This window comes from Hevea brasiliensis, chromosome 16 (assembly GCF_030052815.1).
Source record: "Hevea brasiliensis isolate MT/VB/25A 57/8 chromosome 16, ASM3005281v1, whole genome shotgun sequence".
Taxonomy (NCBI): Eukaryota; Viridiplantae; Streptophyta; class Magnoliopsida; order Malpighiales; family Euphorbiaceae; genus Hevea; species Hevea brasiliensis.
This window is the reverse complement of record NC_079508.1, coordinates 45,448,038-45,466,711: the sequence shown is the minus strand read 5'-3', so window position 1 is coordinate 45,466,711 and position 18,674 is coordinate 45,448,038. Positions and strand designations below refer to the sequence as shown.

Genomic DNA, 18,674 nt, shown 5'->3' with positions numbered 1-18,674 from the left:
AAGTCCCAAAACACTGTATATGAAAAATTAAACTATAAAGAAAATATCAATGAATAATAATAATAATAATAATAATAATAATAATAATAATAATAATAATAATAATAATAATAACAATAACATGTTTAAATAAATTTTTGGAAATGTTTATAATTAAATCCATGACATAAATTTAAATTTCTAAATAATAGTAATTTTATTAAAATAACATCCAATTGAAATATCTAATTCAAAATAATATTTAGAATTTAAGAAAATAGAATTTAAAAAAAAATCAGGTTGTTATATTTACAAATCAAATAAATTTTATCATAAAATTAAACCAAACAGATTCTACTAGTTTTTCCAAAACTTTAATTCTCACAAAATATTGTGCAATTTAATCACTAGCACTGTAGAAATGATATTGGGATAAATTTTAACAACTTCCCCTGAACTTATCTAGTTGTAACATTACAGTTTCTCAATTTAAAAATGTAACATAAAATCTTATCAACTTTCAAATTTTGCATAGTAAAATTTCTCTAACTACAAATTACTGATTTTTCAGGTAAACGCTGACCTGAACAATTTCAGTATAAAGCTTAGTCAATATTTCTCTTTTCTCTCTCAAGCCATGTGTAAATTGAATTCTTTTTCTCTCTGTAGATAGAATAATTTTTTACATGTAGAGAGAATAATTTTACACTTTACATAAGAGATGAGAGAAAAATATTAACTAAGTGTCATGCGGGAACTGTTCACATCAGTTTCTAACTGAAAAATTAATAATTAAAAGTCAGAGAGATTTTACCGTGTAAAATTTAAAAGTTTAGAGAGTTTTATATTACATTTAAAAGCTGAAAAATTATAGTGTTACAATCATATAAATTCAAGAATAATTATTAAAATTTATCTAATGATCTAGTTTGGAGTCTGGACATAGCTCGCACTGACTTCTATTATTATTATTATTATTATTATTATTATTATTATTATTATTTCCTCCAAACCAAACCACCACCATGCATGATCACTCTCTCTGAGCTACTCAACAATACTGCTTATTCCTTGGATGCTGCCCCACAGCCAAACCCATGTGATATGTTTATATATGGAATGGTGTTGCAAGCAACTCTGACAACACATTCGCCAATTTTTATATATGTTTAATTTCTAAAGTTTATATATAGAAAAGAAGTTCAAGAAAGCCTCCCAAGCTCAAGCTAATTAAAATAATAAGCTCAAAAAGCTAATAAATTATGACTAGTGTTATTAAATCCGCTCTAAAAATTTATTCAATAAAGAGATTTGAATGAATGAGTTTTAATGTTGTTAGTTGAAGCACTGACTTATTCATCTATTCCTTTTGTTGGATTAAGTTTTGAATGACATTATATTGATAATGTAATATAATATAATTATTATTTTATTTTTATATTTAATTAAAAATAAAAATAAAAATAATATAATAATAATTTTTATTTTAATATTTATTTTATCTATGATTCGATGATGTTAGTAGCATCATAGACTGATCATGGTCACCTGTCTAATATTTTATTGAAGATTTTATAAAATTAAAAATAAATAAATTTGAATTATAAAACTGTATTTAAAGTAAAATTTGTTTGAAAAAATATTTAATATAAATTTTGATTCATTTAGTTTTTTAATTTCCTTTTCATCGAATTAACTAGTTCAGTTTCCGTCTCTCGTCTCCTTGCCATGGAAATCTAAATACCTTGATCGACCGCCATATCTTCCCAAATCCCAATTTCCCCTTTCTCTGCTAGATCTCTCGCTGGCTCTGTTTGTGACTCTGTACATGCACATTGGAGTGGGATAATCGCATGCTCACATAGCTTTTTATGCGCGCCATATAATGCTTATAAGAATTCAGTAGGGAGGGAGAATTCAATTATGGAATGGAAACGGTGGCAGTGGTACCTTTTGACGTGAAATATTATTGGCGGTCTCTGGATGTTGAGGAGTTAGAGCTATGGTGGACTCAGACAAGGGAATGTCTTCTGATAACATAAAGGGGCTGGTGTTAGCTTTGTCTTCCAGCTTCTTTATTGGAGCAAGCTTTATTGTAAAGAAAAAGGGTTTGAAAAAAGCTGCTGCTTCTGGTCTCAGGGCAGGTAAAAAGTTTTTTTTTTTTTTTTTAGATATTTGGATTTGTTTTTGAAATGAATTGCATTTTAATGGGTCTTTTTTGTTTTGTTTCAATTGTGAATTTCGTTGATACCAATGTCGATTTTCTGATGGTTTAGGGTTGTTATTTTGTTACCATTAGGGCAGTTAAAGAGTATCTTAATTGGTTTTTCCCCCTTTTAGTATTTGGTAATTATATTGGTTTTGGCTGTGAAAAATGAATTGTACTTGGTGGTTTATTAAGAATTTTTGGGGTTTATGTTGATGCGTTTTTGCTCAATTGCAAGTTTCTGTTTTGTGGTGGAAAGAATTTTGTGGTGTTTTATTGAAGCATATGAGCATAAGGATACGAATTGGTGCTCTTTGAAATTAGCCGAGCGAGGATTTCGCTGGAACTAGGTGAAATTTGGTATATCAGCTTTGGGGTTTTTGTATGCCTTGCTTGTATAACTATAATGAAATACTTCCAATATCCCATATAACATATTCTAAATATCCCATTTCATTCATAATCTTTTCCTTCTTGATTGAATTGATTGAAAGGAATTCCTATGGCTCCAATAAACTAAGTAAATAGTACTGTATTCTCAGTTTGCCTTATGCTGTGTGGCATTTGGAATGCAATAGTGGTGAACTTTTTTGGCTGTGTGCTTGATTCTTAAATCAAATTTCTTTTGTACTTTCCTTGCGCAATTTCATTTATTACCTATGAGTACTCCTGTGGTGACATGTCATCTTGTGGTATTGCATAATTTTCTGTTTACTGTGGTTATACTGTATCTGAATTTATTGATTTTGTTGCAGGTGCTGGAGGTTATTCTTACCTGTATGAGCCACTTTGGTGGATTGGCATGATTACAAGTAAGTTTGTATATTTTTCTTATCCCTTCAATGGAGAATATGAAACAGAAATTAAGAGAAATTGATGGTGTAATATCATGAAGCCTTTATGTGTTTGATGATTACTTATGATCTGGGAATTGAAAGTTATTCTTGCTGCTGAGACAAAGCTATAGATTCTGCCTTTTCATTGAAAATATACTCTCTCATAATGAGTTTTGTTTACATGTTATTTTATTAAGTTAATTTCTTAGTTTAGATTGCAAATTTGGAAATGTAAAGGACCACTTGAAATGAAATTATTTTCTAATTATCACCTTGTAAGGTTTTATTCATATGATTGAATGCGGTCTTACTCCATTTTCCATGGAAAGCTTATGAAAACACTAATTTTTTATTTGATATGTGAAGGACGTCCTCATGTAATTGTTGTAATGACCCAAGTTCTTTATATTGGTCGAACTAGCTGAAAGCTGTGCATGATACTTTTGTATGACTGCACTTCCCTTTATTAAGGATCTTTAATCTGTTCGTATATTTTGTTCTGCTACATTTCTGATTACCCTTTATTTTTCATCTTTCACTATTCTTTTGTGTTTTCCCTTTTACCATTTTTTTTTTTAATGCTGTGAAGCTTATTCAAAGTCTGAGTGCATCCTAACACTGATATTGTCATTATGGCAGTGGTTGTTGGGGAAATTGCTAACTTTGCAGCTTATGCATTTGCTCCAGCTATTCTGGTCACTCCTCTTGGTGCCCTTAGCATTATTATCAGGCAAGAGCAGATTTACAGTTGTCTATAATATTTCAGTTATCTGATTGTAATGCTATCTTCGATGTTGTCTTACAGTGCTGCCCTAGCACATGTTATTTTACGGGAGAAATTGCATATTTTTGGGATTCTTGGTTGTGCTTTATGCGTTGTGGGTTCAACAACAATTGTGTTGCATGCTCCTCAAGAGCGAGAGATTGAGTCTGTCAAGGAAGTGTGGGAACTTGCAACAGAGCCAGGTATATATTCCTATGCAAGAAAAAAAAAAAAAAGCAAAAGGAATTATTATCGGTTCTACCCATGATAGATCAATGATTTTATCATGTCTTTTTAGAAAATTGAAATTCTAAATATTTGGACATCTGCAGCCTTTCTTTTCTATGCTACTTTTGTCATTGGAGCAGTTTTCATCATCATTGTTCGTGTTATACCCCAATATGGGCAGACTCATGTTATGGTCTATATAGCAGTTTGTTCACTTGTGGGTTCACTATCGGTATGTGTCAGTTTTTACTCTTTCTTGAATCTGATATCTATTATATTGTTGTTAAATACAGTCTCAAGCATACATAGTCATCATTGTTAAAGTTATCTTCCCTTCACACTGACAGGTCATGGGTGTCAAAGCTATTGGAATTGCTCTGAAGCTAACTTTCTCAGGGATGAATCAGTTAGTATACCCCCAAACGTGGGCCTTTACCTTGGTTGTGGTTACCTGTGTGATCACTCAGATGAACTATTTAAACAAGGTACTGCTTTTCTTAGTAGTTTTTCCCCCCACTCCCTTGTGGTTTTGAAGGATGAAACCTCTTGCATTGACCATATGATCATTCATTTCAGAGAAAGCTTAATCGTTTACCAACTAGGATAATTTTAAATGTACCTAATTATTTCATAATTTACTAGAAAAACCTTAACTATTTAGAACTTCAGCTCTCTAGTATGATAATGACTTGAACTTCCTGATGACATGACTTTGCTGGATTTCAGTTATTTTAGACTTTGATTGCGTTCCGTATATCCTTCATATTTGCTACATCATGAAGCAGCAACAAAGTGCTAGTGCAAATTGAGAATATAAGCTACACTTTTTCTTTTTTTCATTTTAGTGTATTTAATAAATTTGGATAACCACCTCATAAAGAGTCAAAGGGAAAAATAGCACAAAAAATGAGATGGTGTTCTGTAAATCTTAAAACTAAGTGCTGCAAGTTTAAAAGCTGAAATGTAATTGAATTAGTAAGTGTTGAGGTTAAAACTGAAGAATCTGCTTTAAATTTAATTATGTTGTTTTATTTATTAAATGAAAGATGAAATAGCATTATGAATTGGCAAGGATTAAATAGTTGTGATGATATTATTGTGTTGATGGCATCGATAGCAACAGTGATAATGATGGTTGTGGTAGTAGTTGTTACTGATGATTGTTAGGGTGATATTCGTGGTATTAGTGGCAGCAGTATATGGTTACAATGGTGGAAGTCTCCTGCTTGCAACCACGGTGCTGTTAATTTTGATACTGAGGGCAGTTAGGATAAATAGATATTATCAAATGCAAAAATTTCCAAAGGATAGGATTGTCTCTAAATTCTCTCCACAGACCCCAATGGATTATGGTTTTTGCAGTAAACTCATCATATTCTCTTAATTGCAGGCTCTTGATACGTTCAACACAGCTGTTGTATCGCCTATATACTATGTGATGTTTACATCCTTGACCATTTTGGCCAGTGTAATCATGTTTAAGGTAATTTTTTTTACCAATTATATTTTTTCCCCACTCTCCTCTCCTCCCCACTTTTTAACTTGATTCAATTTAAGTTTCACGTGGTGGCAGTTAATCCTTACATTTACTGTGTTTAGGGTGAAGTAGAATAACAGAGGAAGGAAAGAAAATATTGTAGGAACACTTCCCCCCTGCTTGGACATGGGGAGGAAATATCAAAAGGAAAGAAAATAAACCTTATATTCTTTCCAAACCAATCTCTCCTAATTGGAGAGAAAATAGGGAGAGTGTGGAAGGAAAATTTGCTGTGCATAATAAATTACAAATATGCCCTTCTCGTTTGAGTTTTATTTTTTATTTTTTTGAAATATGTGGGATAAAATTGTAAATTCATCAGAACTTTCTTTCCTCTTTTTATTTATTTACTTTTTTCACTTCCCAAACACAGGTATATGAATTTATTTTTCATTCTTTCCATTTCTATTTTCCTGCCATCCAAAAAAAAAAGCTAGGAAAATAATAAAGAGATTATTCATTTTCTTTCCTCCCTCACAAATGCAAAGCATTAATGTTATCTTAACCAAGTGCTTGACAAATGGCCTTAGAACTATGTTAAGCTTTAATTCTATGTATCTGTGATTGGATAGCAACAGCAAACTTAAATTATACAAATACCTTTTTTTACAAAGCACCCCGCTTCCTGCTGCAGGTTAAAAAAAAATAGACACTTTTAAGTTCGTGGGGCAAGCCTGTTAAACATGCATGAGTGAGGCAGTCAGAGGGGTGTTGTTGACTGCGTCTGTCAGTCGTGACTTTTGTTCAGACTTCAGGTTTTCGGGGGCATATTACAAATGGAGAGAATGACTAAATTATTATTATAGTTGTGTGACAATTCTGATGCAAAACTAGAAAGAGGGATCCCTTAATTTATCTTGTGAGAAGAATGATGGCTATATGAAATCAGTTGTCTGTATATTGATATTTGTCAGTAAAATGAAAATGAAACATGGTGTTAGGATTGAAACCCTAACAGAGAAGAATTAGAAGAATTTAGGAAGGAGGAAGAAGGAGTAGGGAGAGAGAAATAGAATCAGAAGAGAGAGAGAATTATTATTTCTTGAGAAAGCATTAGAATGTCCTTACAATGAACTACAATAGAGTTTATAACTACTTGACACCTATTTGACAACCATTCTCCCGCCAATTACAACTTATACAACTAGCTACTTGACAGCTACCCTCCCTCCACTTACAACTCATACGACTAACCCTTATTCTGCCTCAGTCTTCTTCTCTGATATGTAGCAATACCTCCCCCACTAGGACTTTCTTGTCCCCAAGAAAGTTTAGCTTCTGGAAACTGGTTCACAATAAAAGAATAGTCTTCCCAAGTTGCATCTTCTATAGGAAGGTTCAACCACTTGATTAACCCCTGAAAAACATGGTGTTGATCTCTAGTAATGGTTCTAGTTTGAAGAACCTTTTCTGGAGCTACTATCACAGCATCTTCATGCACTGTAGGTAACTCAGAAAGGGGAACAATATTGCTGCCCAACTTTTTCTTTAACATAGACACATGAAATATATGATGGATGAAGAAGTAGGAGGTAGCTGAAGCTTGTAGGCCACAGTCCCAATCTTAGCTAGGATTTGGAAAGGCCCATAACACTTAGGAGAAAGCTTCAAATTGTATCTTAATGCCACAGAAGTTTGCCTATAAGGCTGTAACTTCAAATAAACCCAATCTCCCACCATAAATTCCCTTTTAGACCTATGCTTGTTAGCTTGCTGTACCATTCTATTCTGAGCCATCTGCAAATTCTCCTTAAGCAATTGATCTAGTTGTTGCCTCTATTGTAAAAAGTCTACCACTGCTCCCACAGAGGGCAAGTTAGTAGGAATGATTGGAAGGAAGGATGGTTTATAGCCATATAAAGCCTCAAAAGGTGACATCTTAATGGCACTATGGGAGGATGAATTATACCACCACTCTGCAAGTGAAAATCATTTGCACCAAGTTGATGGTTTAAGATGAATCATGCATAGCAGATAAGCTTCTAGACACTGGTTAAGTCTCTTGGTTTGCCCATCTGATTGAGGATGATAGGCAGAGCTATAAGACAAAGTAGTGCCCATGCATTTGAGCAACTCCTTCCAAAATATGCTTGTAAAAACTTTGTCCCTATCACTGACAATAGTAAGTGTTGCTCCATGAAGTTTAAATACATTATCCAAGAATAATTTAGCTACTGCAGCAGTAGTATATGGATGAGCCAAAGGTATGAAGTGACCATACTTTCTGAATCTACACACTACCACCAGTATAGTGTCTTTCCCTTTCGACTTTGGTAAGTGGTCAGTGAAGTCCATTGTAATGTGTTGCCATGCTCGAGTAGGAATAGGCAATGGCTGCAATAGTCCTGGTGTAGCACAATGTTCACTTTTGCACCTTGCACATGTGTCACATTGTTGAATCCATACCATGATATCCCTTAACATCCTAGGCTAGAAAAATTACTCTTTGAGCCTCAAATAGGTCACATTTACTCCTGAGTGTCCCCCCAAAGCACTATTATGGTATAATTTAATCAACTGCTTCCTCAAAGTTGTAGTACAACCCACATACAACCTATCCTGGAAATAAAGAACACCATTCCTCAATTTAAGCCCTGGATGAGCATTACTATCTAAAGATAGCTGCTGCACTAATTGAGTTGCTTTGCAATCTTTATCATAACTATGAATGAGATTATCCATCCATGTAGGGGTAATAGAAGAGTGTATAGCACCACAAAATGACTCCTGCCTTATTGGTCTCCTAGATAGGGCATCGGCTGCCTTATTTTCAACCCCTCTTCTATATAAAATTTTATAATCAAGGCCCAATAACTTAGAAATCCCCCTCTGCTGTAGATTAGTATGTAACCTCTGCTCCAGCAAGTATTGATGCTTTCATGGTCAGTTTTAATAAAGAACTGACCTTGCTCAAGATAATGTCTCCACTTAGAAATGGCAAAAGTAATTGCCAATAATTCCTTTTCATACACAGATAGGGACTGATTTCTAGGACCAAAAGCTTTGGAAATATAAGCTAGTGGATGGCCATTTTGTTGGAAAACAGCCCCTATACCCCAATTACTTGCATCAGTTTCAACAATGAAAGGAAGATTAAAATCTGGCAATGCAAGTACTGGTGCTTCTGTCATGGCTCTTCTAAGAGTATCAAATGCCTCTTGAGCTTTCTCAGACCAATGAAACGAGCCTTTATTGATAAGATTAGTAAGAGGTTTGCTAATTATGCAATAGTTTTTCACAAACTTCCTGTAGTACCCTGTTAATCCCAAAAAACTCCTCAATTCTTTAACAAAAATTGGAATTGGCCATTGCAGCATAGCCTGAATTTTTTTAGGATCAGTAGTGACACCCTCTGCAGTTATAATGTGCCCCAAATACTCTACTTCTATTTGCCCAAAGGAACACTTGGATTGTTTAGCATAAAGCTGCTGCTCTTTTAAGATCTTAAAAACCTCATCCAAATGTTGCAAATGAGATTTCCAATCCTTGCTGAAAATGAGAATGTCTTCAAAAAACACCAACACAAATTTCCTTAAATGAGGTTGGAAGATCTGGTTCATTAAGGCTTGGAATGTGGCTAGTGCAATTGTCAACCCAAATGGCATGACATTGAATTTAAAATGACCATGGTGAGTTCTAAATGCTGTCTTGGGTACATCTTGAGGCTCCATTCTAATCTGATGATAACTAGCCCTCAAATCAATCTTTGAAAAATACTTAGCTCCATTTAATTCGTCCAACAAGTCATCTATAATGGGGATAGGAAATTTGTCCTTAACAGTCTTCTCATTCAACCTTCTGTAGTCTATACAAAACTTCCATGTGCCATCTTTTTTTTTAACTAAGAGTATTGGCGATGAAAAAGGGCTTGTACTTGGTTGGATTATTGAGAAAGCTAACATCTCTGAAACCAGCTTATCAATTTCAGCCTTTTGATAATAGGGATACCTATATGGCCTAATATTAATTGGTTGTGTATTAGGTTGCAAAGGGATAGCATGGTTGTGACTTCTGAATGGTGGCAGCTACTGAGGTTCTTTAAAAACCTCCTGATATTTCTTTAACATAGACTGCAGTCCCAAATCTGCTACTGCAGCTTCACCAAATGCCCCCTTTTGAGGTGCTGAAGATGATCCAACTTGAGACTCTACTATACACAGTAAGGGAGATTGAAAATCCACTCCATTTCTTCCAAATAAGTCATTAGAATGACATAACACAGCAGCCTTCCCTTCCCCCCTTTGCAATTTTAGTCCTTGTAAAATCACTTTCTTTCCTTCTTTCGTAAAGGAAATCCTATAGGCTCTAAAAGCAAAAAGCACTGGATCAAAGCTCCTAAGCCAATCCACTCTCAAAATCATATCAAAACTCCCCAATGCTAATATTCTAAAGTCAAATTGAAACTTATAGGACTGAATTTTTCACATAAACTGCTGACAATGATGACTGCACTTCAATTTTCTCCCATCAGCTACTGCTATTGTTGTAGCAGGTATGTCCACCAACTCTAACTTAAGTTCCTCAGCCACGTTCTTGTCAATAAAACTACTATTGTTGCCACTATCAATTAAAATCACCATTTCTCTATTTTTATGGATCCCCAAAATTGTAATAGTTTCTGCCCCTTCACTCCCTTCTACTGCATGGACAGAAAGCATAGGCTCTCCTTGATCACCCACATCTTCCATTTCCTCTGCCACCTCGTGCCAAACCTCCTCTCCATTCCCATTTTCCTACTCTCCAACTTGCAAAGCTGCTAATGTCTTAGTTTTATATTGATGGCCGGGAAAGTATTTGTCTCCACATTTATAACAGGGTTTGGATTGGAATCTGGAATTTGAGTTGTTCTGAACAATAGATTTGGTAAGATTAGTATTGGAATTTTGGTTAACAAAAGAAGTACTTCCAATAGATGTTGGTTTACTGGTAGTAGTAGCAGAATTTAGGGCTTTACTGGTCAAATCTGGATTTGGTGGTTTAGGGGGGTAAGGAAACAATTGAGTAGATTTAGAGTAGGAATTATATGGAGTGAAATTGGAAGTTACAGGTCTAGGGTTGGAATTGAAGGTTTTGTTGAAGGTTCTATTCTTTTTTGTATCCCATAACTGTTCTTGCAGCCTAGCAATCTCTATTGCATCAGCTAAAGTAGTTGGCTTCATCATTCTCACAATTAATCTAATTTCATCCTTAAGCCCTCCAATAAAGGCAGAAAGAAAATAAGCCTCTCCTAAATCTGGCATAACCCTTTCCATCCTTATCCTTAAATCCTCAAAGATATCTTGATATTCTTCTGAGGAATTTTCTTGCCTAAGCTTCATAAATTCTTCCACAATATCTTCCAGCCCTTGTTCCCCAAATCTACGACAAATTCCCTTCTCAAACTCCTCCCAAGAATGGTTTTCTCCTCTATTCCAGTTTTGAAACCAAGCATCTGCCCTATCGACCAAAAACAAACTAGCAATTCCAATTCTCTGATCCATAGATACTTTGTAAACCTCGAAATATTTTACACATTTCCGTAGCTAAACCCTAGGTTCCTTTCCCCCAAAAGTAACCAATTCAATTTTAGGCAAGAAAGGATTCATACCTTCATTGTTATAGCTATTTCCATAACTTCTTCGATCCTTCAACTGCTGATTAACAGAAGGCGTGGGTAACAGTCTCCTGTTCTCGGCTTCTCTAATACCAGATCCAACACCAACTTCCCCAATAACATCTCCTATTCCATTATCCTTGCTCAATTTGCTCATAAAGGCTCTCATATCCCCTCGTAATGCATTATTATCCCTAGCTGACTGATTAATTTGCTCCTGCATTTTTTCCATCTGATCTAAGAAACTTCTCATCTTCTCCTCCAATTCTACCAACTTAACCATCTCAGGACCCACTACAACAGATCTATTCATTGTTGCGATCTACGACAGTGAATTACCCACTCGATTTCCCCTTGGCAAAGCTCTGATACCAAATGTTAGGATTGAAACCCTAACAAAGAAGAATTAGAAGAATTTAGGAAGGAGGAAGAAGGAGTAGGGAGAGAGAAATAGAATCAGAAGAGAGAGGGAATTGTTATTTCTTAAGAAAGCATTAGAATGCCCTTACAATGTACTACAATAGAAAGCATTAGAATGCCCTTACAATGTACTACAATAGAGTTTATAACTACTTGACAGCTATTGGACAACCATTCTCCCGCCAATTACAACTCATACTTGACAGCTACTTGACAACTATTCTCCCTCCACTTACAACTCATACAACTAACCGTTATTCTGCCTCATTCTTCTTCTCTGATATGTAACACATGGCTATAAATAGCTTGCTTGGATTTGTTAAAAATACGAATAGACATGAAATAAATAATTCTTTCTTGTGTGGGTGTGCGTGTGCATGTGCATGTGCATGTGCGTGTTTTTAATTGATCTGCTGATGTACTATCTACACTATAGATAAAGGAATTGCAATTGACCATGCACCTCACATTTTTCTGGCAATTTGCGTGGTATCATCAAATCTTACAAGTCTAAAATACAAGCCACTAGAATGCGTTTGATGGCTTACCCCAACAGCATCTAGGATTCTCCTGTCTATTGTTTCAATCAATGGATGTCATTGAGAAATAGGAATTTGTGTCATAAAAAAGTTTCCTCTGAAAATGTCCTCACATTGCGTCCTCCAGATTGGTGGCTTTAATCTGTTATTCTTTAGAAGGCTAATAGTTTTTCAGCATCATTTGTTTTAACCAGGATTTGTTTCCACTAGACAGATAAATGTGGTTTGCCTCTGTTTGTCTGAGTCTAGGTTGAGTGGGTTGACATTCTGGCACTTCTTCTTTGGTCGTCCTATTTCTTATCTCAAATCTGAATCCTTTTAAGTAATTTTTAGGAAGCTTCTTGTTTCAAAAAGTCCAACATTCTAAAAATCTTCAAGAACAGGAGCAGTGGTTACCGTCAATCTTTGAGTTTGGCCTGTTGGGTTGCAAATGGACTCAATAACATGTTCACTACTTTAGCAGCTGTAGAAACTAGAAAGGATGAAGAAACTTAAGCAGCCCTAAAGAAAATTCGAGTCTTATTTCCTTTAGACTTGGATATGCCCATGGGCTTTGCCTCAGGACACAAGGTGAACAAAAGAGTTTTAATGGCATGAAGGTAACAAAAAAATTAGAAGGGACGTAGGGTTGATTGCTTTTTGAAAGGCAACTCAACCCATCAATTGATGGACATTAGTGAGTTATAGGCTCCTAATTGACTGATGGATGACATCACCGATGATGTGATGCAATTAGCATCAAATTAAGATGAAAGTTGAATTAAGTTACTTTTATGCTCCATCTCATTATAAAATATTCAGATATATATCGTAAATAAATAAATGTATTATTTGATCATTTTATATATGCACATAAAGGTGCATTTATTTATTTTTTTCTTAGAAATCTTAACTCCTAGGCTTATGGGTGATTCTAAAGTTGACTGTTGACTCATTTTTTTGCTTGAAATTTACCTATTCTTATTTCTAGTTTCTGTTAATTAAGAGTTACTGTTTGGAACATGCATCAGTATGAATTTTCTCTCCTTCACACACAATGCACAAGAAATAGGTTACTCGTGCAGAAAAGTGAATATAAAGGAAGGAAATTTAGATGGTTATTTGTGGAAGATCTAAGTCTTATATTTGAGTGCCAAATTTTCACTCTGTCGATCCTCATTAATATTTCCTTAAATTTAAGGACTAATTTTTAATTGCTTTTATACATTTGTGTACCCAAAATTCATGATTTTAATCAATTATGTGCTTTTTCTGATTCAGGATTGGGATCGACAGAATCCAACTCAAATTGTTACTGAAATGTGTGGATTTGTGACTATCCTTTCTGGAACTTTTCTTCTTCATAAAACAAAGGACATGGTTGAGGGTGAGCAATAAGGGCGTGTTCTGGATTGTTTGATAATTTTCTTATGGTTTCTTAGAGATTATTGATGTAAAAAAAAAAGAGCTTTGTTCACAGGTTTATCACCATCTCAATCATTGCGTCTTCCCAAGCACACAGAAGATGATGTGTTTGAAACTGAAGGGATGCCTCTTCGACGTCTAGAATCCCTGCGACAGGCATAGCTGTATCCAGTGATTCATCGGTATACTTTCATTCAAGATCTTGCATGTATTTTGGGGGATTGCGGGACTCACACCATTGGCCTGTATATTACCAACACGTTTAACTGGTCCTTGCTTTGTTTGAGAGGATAATGAGCAAAGTCGGCTGGAATTCTTCTCAGATAGAAAATGAAATGAGCATTTTCAGCTGCTTCCTTGTATACAGGTTTAACTCCGCTAAGGACCCCACCCTGGGGAATTGTAATTTGGAGCACATGGTTTTAACATGGTATATCTTAGTTTCATATTAACAAAGAAATGCAGATATTTTCCCCCTGGATACCAAGGCATTGTAGAAGAGAGGGGTTGTGTGTTATAATGCTTTTCAGGTAAAACTAAGATCTGTTGCCTTCAATTTAGTTCCAAAGCACCGGTGTCACTGTCCACATTTGGAATTCTTCTCTTCAGAAAAATTTTTAAACGCTTTTGGATGGGTTTCTTGCATGATCTTGTCACTTAATGAAAATTCTTGTGCCATGTTGATTTGATAATGCTTCTATGACAAGAATGGTTGCAATAGAAATTTTTCAAATGTATGTATATAGTTGAAAGTATAACGGGCTATGTTTTTTACCAATAAAAGAGCACCGTGATTGATCTAGGATGGGATAGTATTGATAATAATTTAGTATGTGGTATAATTGGCTATGATTGAGACTCGAATTCAAGATCTCATAGTTTTGTAGACAACTTCAGTATCATTGAGTTGAAGTTGATCGGTTGTTTTGGATAAATTTGAATTGAAGTTGCGTGAGATTAACTCGAAATCCAGAATTACAACCAAAATTAAGGTAAAGATTTCCCCGTATTAGTGCATGGGAAGTCACTTCACGCCAACAACTACATTGATATATTCATACAAAACTCCAAAGCATGCTTCTATTTGTATACAAGCAAAGGACAAATGGGCGAGCAAATCTGAAGTGTAAACTTACAATTTACCGAACAAATTAACAAAAGAAATTGCAATCCCTATCAAAGCTTATATAGATGGGTCAACATCCACAACGTGGCAAAGAAAATTAAGCAAATGGAGGCAATTCCTCCTTACAATCCGGCGGTAGATGAGAAGTCCCTAACTCCTTCAAGCTACTTGCTATGGCTGCTTCTATGTTTGTTTTTTCTTTTGGAAATCCAAAGCATTCAAGCACCCAATAATATTTTAATTTTTTTAGAATATTATCTTATATTATAAACAAAATGATTTCAGTAAAATCTAACTTCATCCAGTAATTAAACGCACGTTATTTATTTTCTCTATTAATTCCCAATGTACAATTTTTTATAAATATAGATAGAAAAGGGTTATTCTCATTCTATAATATAATATTTTTTTTATTGTACTCTAAATTGAACTTAAAATTTTATAATTTTAAATTTAATTTTAATATTATTAAATTTAAATTTATTAGTAAGATGAGAATATTGAAGTAAAAGAGAAAATAGAGAAGAAAAAATTTTTCTGTAGTATTTTTAAAATATTAAAAATAATTTTTATATTTAAATTATAATAAATGAGATTAGAATTCTTAATTTTAATATTGTAATTTGTGGCAATTGATCATATCAACATTTTACTATAACTAGTTGATTACACTTAATAATTATTAAACTTCCCAATATTATTTTAAAGAAAGGATGGGCCCACATGATGAGCCAAATCTACCTATCGGGACCATGTAATGAGTGGGACCCAACTTAGATTCTTCATCATCAAAATAAAATAAATAAAAATAAAGAGAGATGTTAACTTGCTTCAACAGTTGAACTAAATATGTCCAAAAACCACCAACACCCACCCTCTTAATACCCATCTTAATTTTACCCACCACAAACCATGGCCACAGAAGACTTTAGCTTCCCTACCTTCACCGACACCACCTCCTCCGCCATCGACTCTCCGCCTTTATGGAGGTTGTCTCCGGCAACTTCTCCTGATTCTTGCCATAGAGCCACAAAAACTAAAGAAGAAGAAGAAGAAGAAGAAGAAGAAGAAGAAGAAGAAGACAGTGACAAAGAAGAAGACTACCAAGATTGTTTTCCAACTCACGAACCCACCCAAAGATGGAGTTTTTCATGGGTAGAGCGAGTAGGTAGGGGTGCAAAGTTGAAAGACGAAGAAGATGGAGAGGAAAAGATGGACATGTTATGGGAAGATTTCAATGAAGAATTGTCGATGAAAAGAAGCAGGAGTTTATCAAGAATTGACGATTCTGATCGTCATCATATGGTTAACATGGGATGTGTTCATCAGTTTAAATCTTTGAGATCGTCGAAAAAAACTAGTAGTAATGCCATGGTTTCACCTAGGAAGCCTCCTGCAACATCAACTGCAGGTTTTGTTGTGTTCATGAAAGTTTTGAAGAAGCTTTTCTTGCTTCATAATTCTCATCAGCCCCATGTTTCTGTTCATCAAAACCACCGCTCTCGCATCAGGAGAGTTGAAAATGGATCATGGTGATCATGGTTTTTTATTCTTTATTTCTCTGTTCTATGTATTCTTGGCCATATTGCTCCATTACAGTTACGGAGCCAAAAGATGAAGATGAAAAATAAAGAAGAAGTTTCAATAGCTCCAATAATCAGCACTGGCAATAGCAGCCTGCATTGTCTAGCTCAATAGAGAATTATCAAGATTTAAACTCTTAGCTTTCATGCATTCGTCTAGATCATATGCAATTAGTATGAATATATAATAACTACGGCAAAACATTATTGAAGCTATCTACATTTTAAATTGATTTTTTTTTATAATATAATTCCTGATTTGCAACAATTAATAATATTAATAAATTGGAAAAAAATGTATGCTTCCCTATCCCGTTTGTGTGTGTGTATATATATATATATATATATATATATATATATATATATATATATATATATATATATATATATGTTCTTAATCAATTGAACCAAGTTTTGAATATTTATCAATTGTGTTGTATTCTTTATTGTAAATTCTTAATGTTTTATATGAATTATTTTTTCTAAATAGGACTCAGCCTATTATTGTAGGATAAAATTCTTTTAAAAAAATGTATATTGTAGTTGAAATTAAAATTAATTATTTTTTTACAACTTTAAATATTAACATAGACAAGAATTTATATAATCAATTCAACTATACAAATCTATTAAAATCTTATAATAAATAAATTTTAGCCGCTTTCTTTCCCAAGAATTAGAATACTATCTGTTATATCTACAATAATTTTATTATAATTATTGCTTATTGTTAATTTTATATAAATTTCAACATAATTAATAATGAAAGTTTATCTATTGTATAAATAATAGTTATAAAGAATAATTTATATTTTTTTAATTTTTTATTAAAATTTTTCGAGATTGTTGCCGTTCATTCTCATTACTGGTAAGCTCCATTCTTTTTTTTTTTTTAAATTAAGTAAAATATTTTATCCGATTTCTACCCTCCATTTTTGAGCTAAATTGCAGTTATTAGTGGTATAGAAATATAATTTTATTTTGATATTTTAGATCTAAAAGATGAATTTTATTGTCGTATAAATATTTATAAATGAAAATTATTTCTTTAATTTTTTAAAAATAATTCCATTGCTCTAAAAAAAATATAAGCATGAGTTTGATATTACTATTAGAGCTACTGTAGACAAAAACACATTTTTAAATATATTAGTCAGAGGGCATTAAAAAATAATTTAAAATTAAATTTCATAAATTTTGATCAGAATAATATTAAAATAATAAAATAATTTTTTATAAACTACTTATTTCAATATTATCTAAAATATATATTTCTTTTTTTTCCCCTAAAAAACAGTTTGAACTTTTCAACCTCAAACACCAAACAAGTACTAAGTCTATGACAATTCATGAGATGTTATATTTGGTAAAGATGGACTTTATTTCTTGACTTCCTCGTCAACAATGGCTACATTAAAGGCAAAAGCTGCGAAAGAAGAATGAGATAGAAGAACAAAAAATTACAACATAATTTACTTCAAAACAAAGTATCTTCTTACCCCTTTTTGTTTCTTTCCTAATTAATTAGGTTGTTCTTTCCATTAATTTGCCAACTTCTTGTTTCTATAAAGTCATCTTACCAAATTAATAACTATATATCTTGTCGAGAGTTCAATTATTAGCATTCTCCTTTTTTTTAATTAATAAAAAATATAAAAAATTTGAATTTAAGAAACCCTCTCTCTCTTTATATTTCTCATCATTTCTCCTCTCTTATATATATATATATATATATTTTTTTTTTCCTTTGATTTCCTTTTTGAGTTATTATTGGTGAGTATTTTCATAGGAGACTGTTTGCCTTTCTTTTTCTGCCTTTTATTTTGTGATTATGGAAAATTATATTTTAGATATACACATTTTAATTATTTTGTTTTAGGATATTTATTGGGTAATCTTCACATGTTAGGGTTTTTTATAGTGTTCTTTATATTCCTTATCTAAATATTGCTTTTGTTTGTTAGTTATGTAAATAATATTTGTCTTAATTTATAAATGGATCAAATTAACTTATAAGTTTTTTTAAAAAAAAATTATCCATTTGGTTATAATTTTTTTCTTACTTATAAGTTAAATTTATAAGAAAAAAAAAATAAACTGAGGGGATAGCTTTTCGTTTTTGTGCTTTATAAGCCCCTTATTTATAAGCTAATTTAACCAAATATTTTATTATATTATCTTTATTTAATTTTTAAAATTTTACCATATATCTTATTTAATATCTTTTTAGTCATTTTAATAAAAAAAATATACTTATAAGATATTTTTTATCAAACACATTAAGTATTTATTGATCACTTATGAGTACTTTAATCAATACATAATTGCTTCAAATTTTAAATTCTTATAAGCTAAAATTAATTGCTTATAAGCTTATTTTCATAAGCTAAGTTAAACACCTGAATAGTTGAAGCATTTTCTTGAGGCTATCAATTAAGGATGATTTTTTTTAATTAGGCT

General features: G+C 32.9%; 2 protein-coding genes across 2 annotated transcripts; both read left to right on the top strand.

Annotated features, from left to right (window-relative positions):
- Positions 1-1,638: 1,638 nt before the first annotated feature.
- LOC110636939 (probable magnesium transporter NIPA4) lies at positions 1,639-14,137 on the top strand. Its single transcript, XM_058137884.1, has 9 exons — positions 1,639-2,123; positions 2,941-2,997; positions 3,661-3,751; positions 3,827-3,987; positions 4,117-4,244; positions 4,360-4,497; positions 5,403-5,495; positions 13,362-13,467; positions 13,561-14,137. The coding sequence occupies exons 1-9, from the start codon at positions 1,982-1,984 to the stop codon at positions 13,665-13,667; spliced, it is 1,023 nt and encodes a 340-aa protein (XP_057993867.1). The 5' UTR covers positions 1,639-1,981; the 3' UTR covers positions 13,668-14,137.
- Positions 14,138-15,464: 1,327 nt separating this feature from the next.
- Positions 15,465-16,361, top strand: LOC110636976 (uncharacterized). The gene has a single exon (XM_021786885.2). The coding sequence runs from the start codon at positions 15,544-15,546 to the stop codon at positions 16,165-16,167; it is 624 nt and encodes a 207-aa protein (XP_021642577.2). The 5' UTR covers positions 15,465-15,543; the 3' UTR covers positions 16,168-16,361.
- The last annotated feature ends 2,313 nt before the right edge of the window (positions 16,362-18,674 follow it).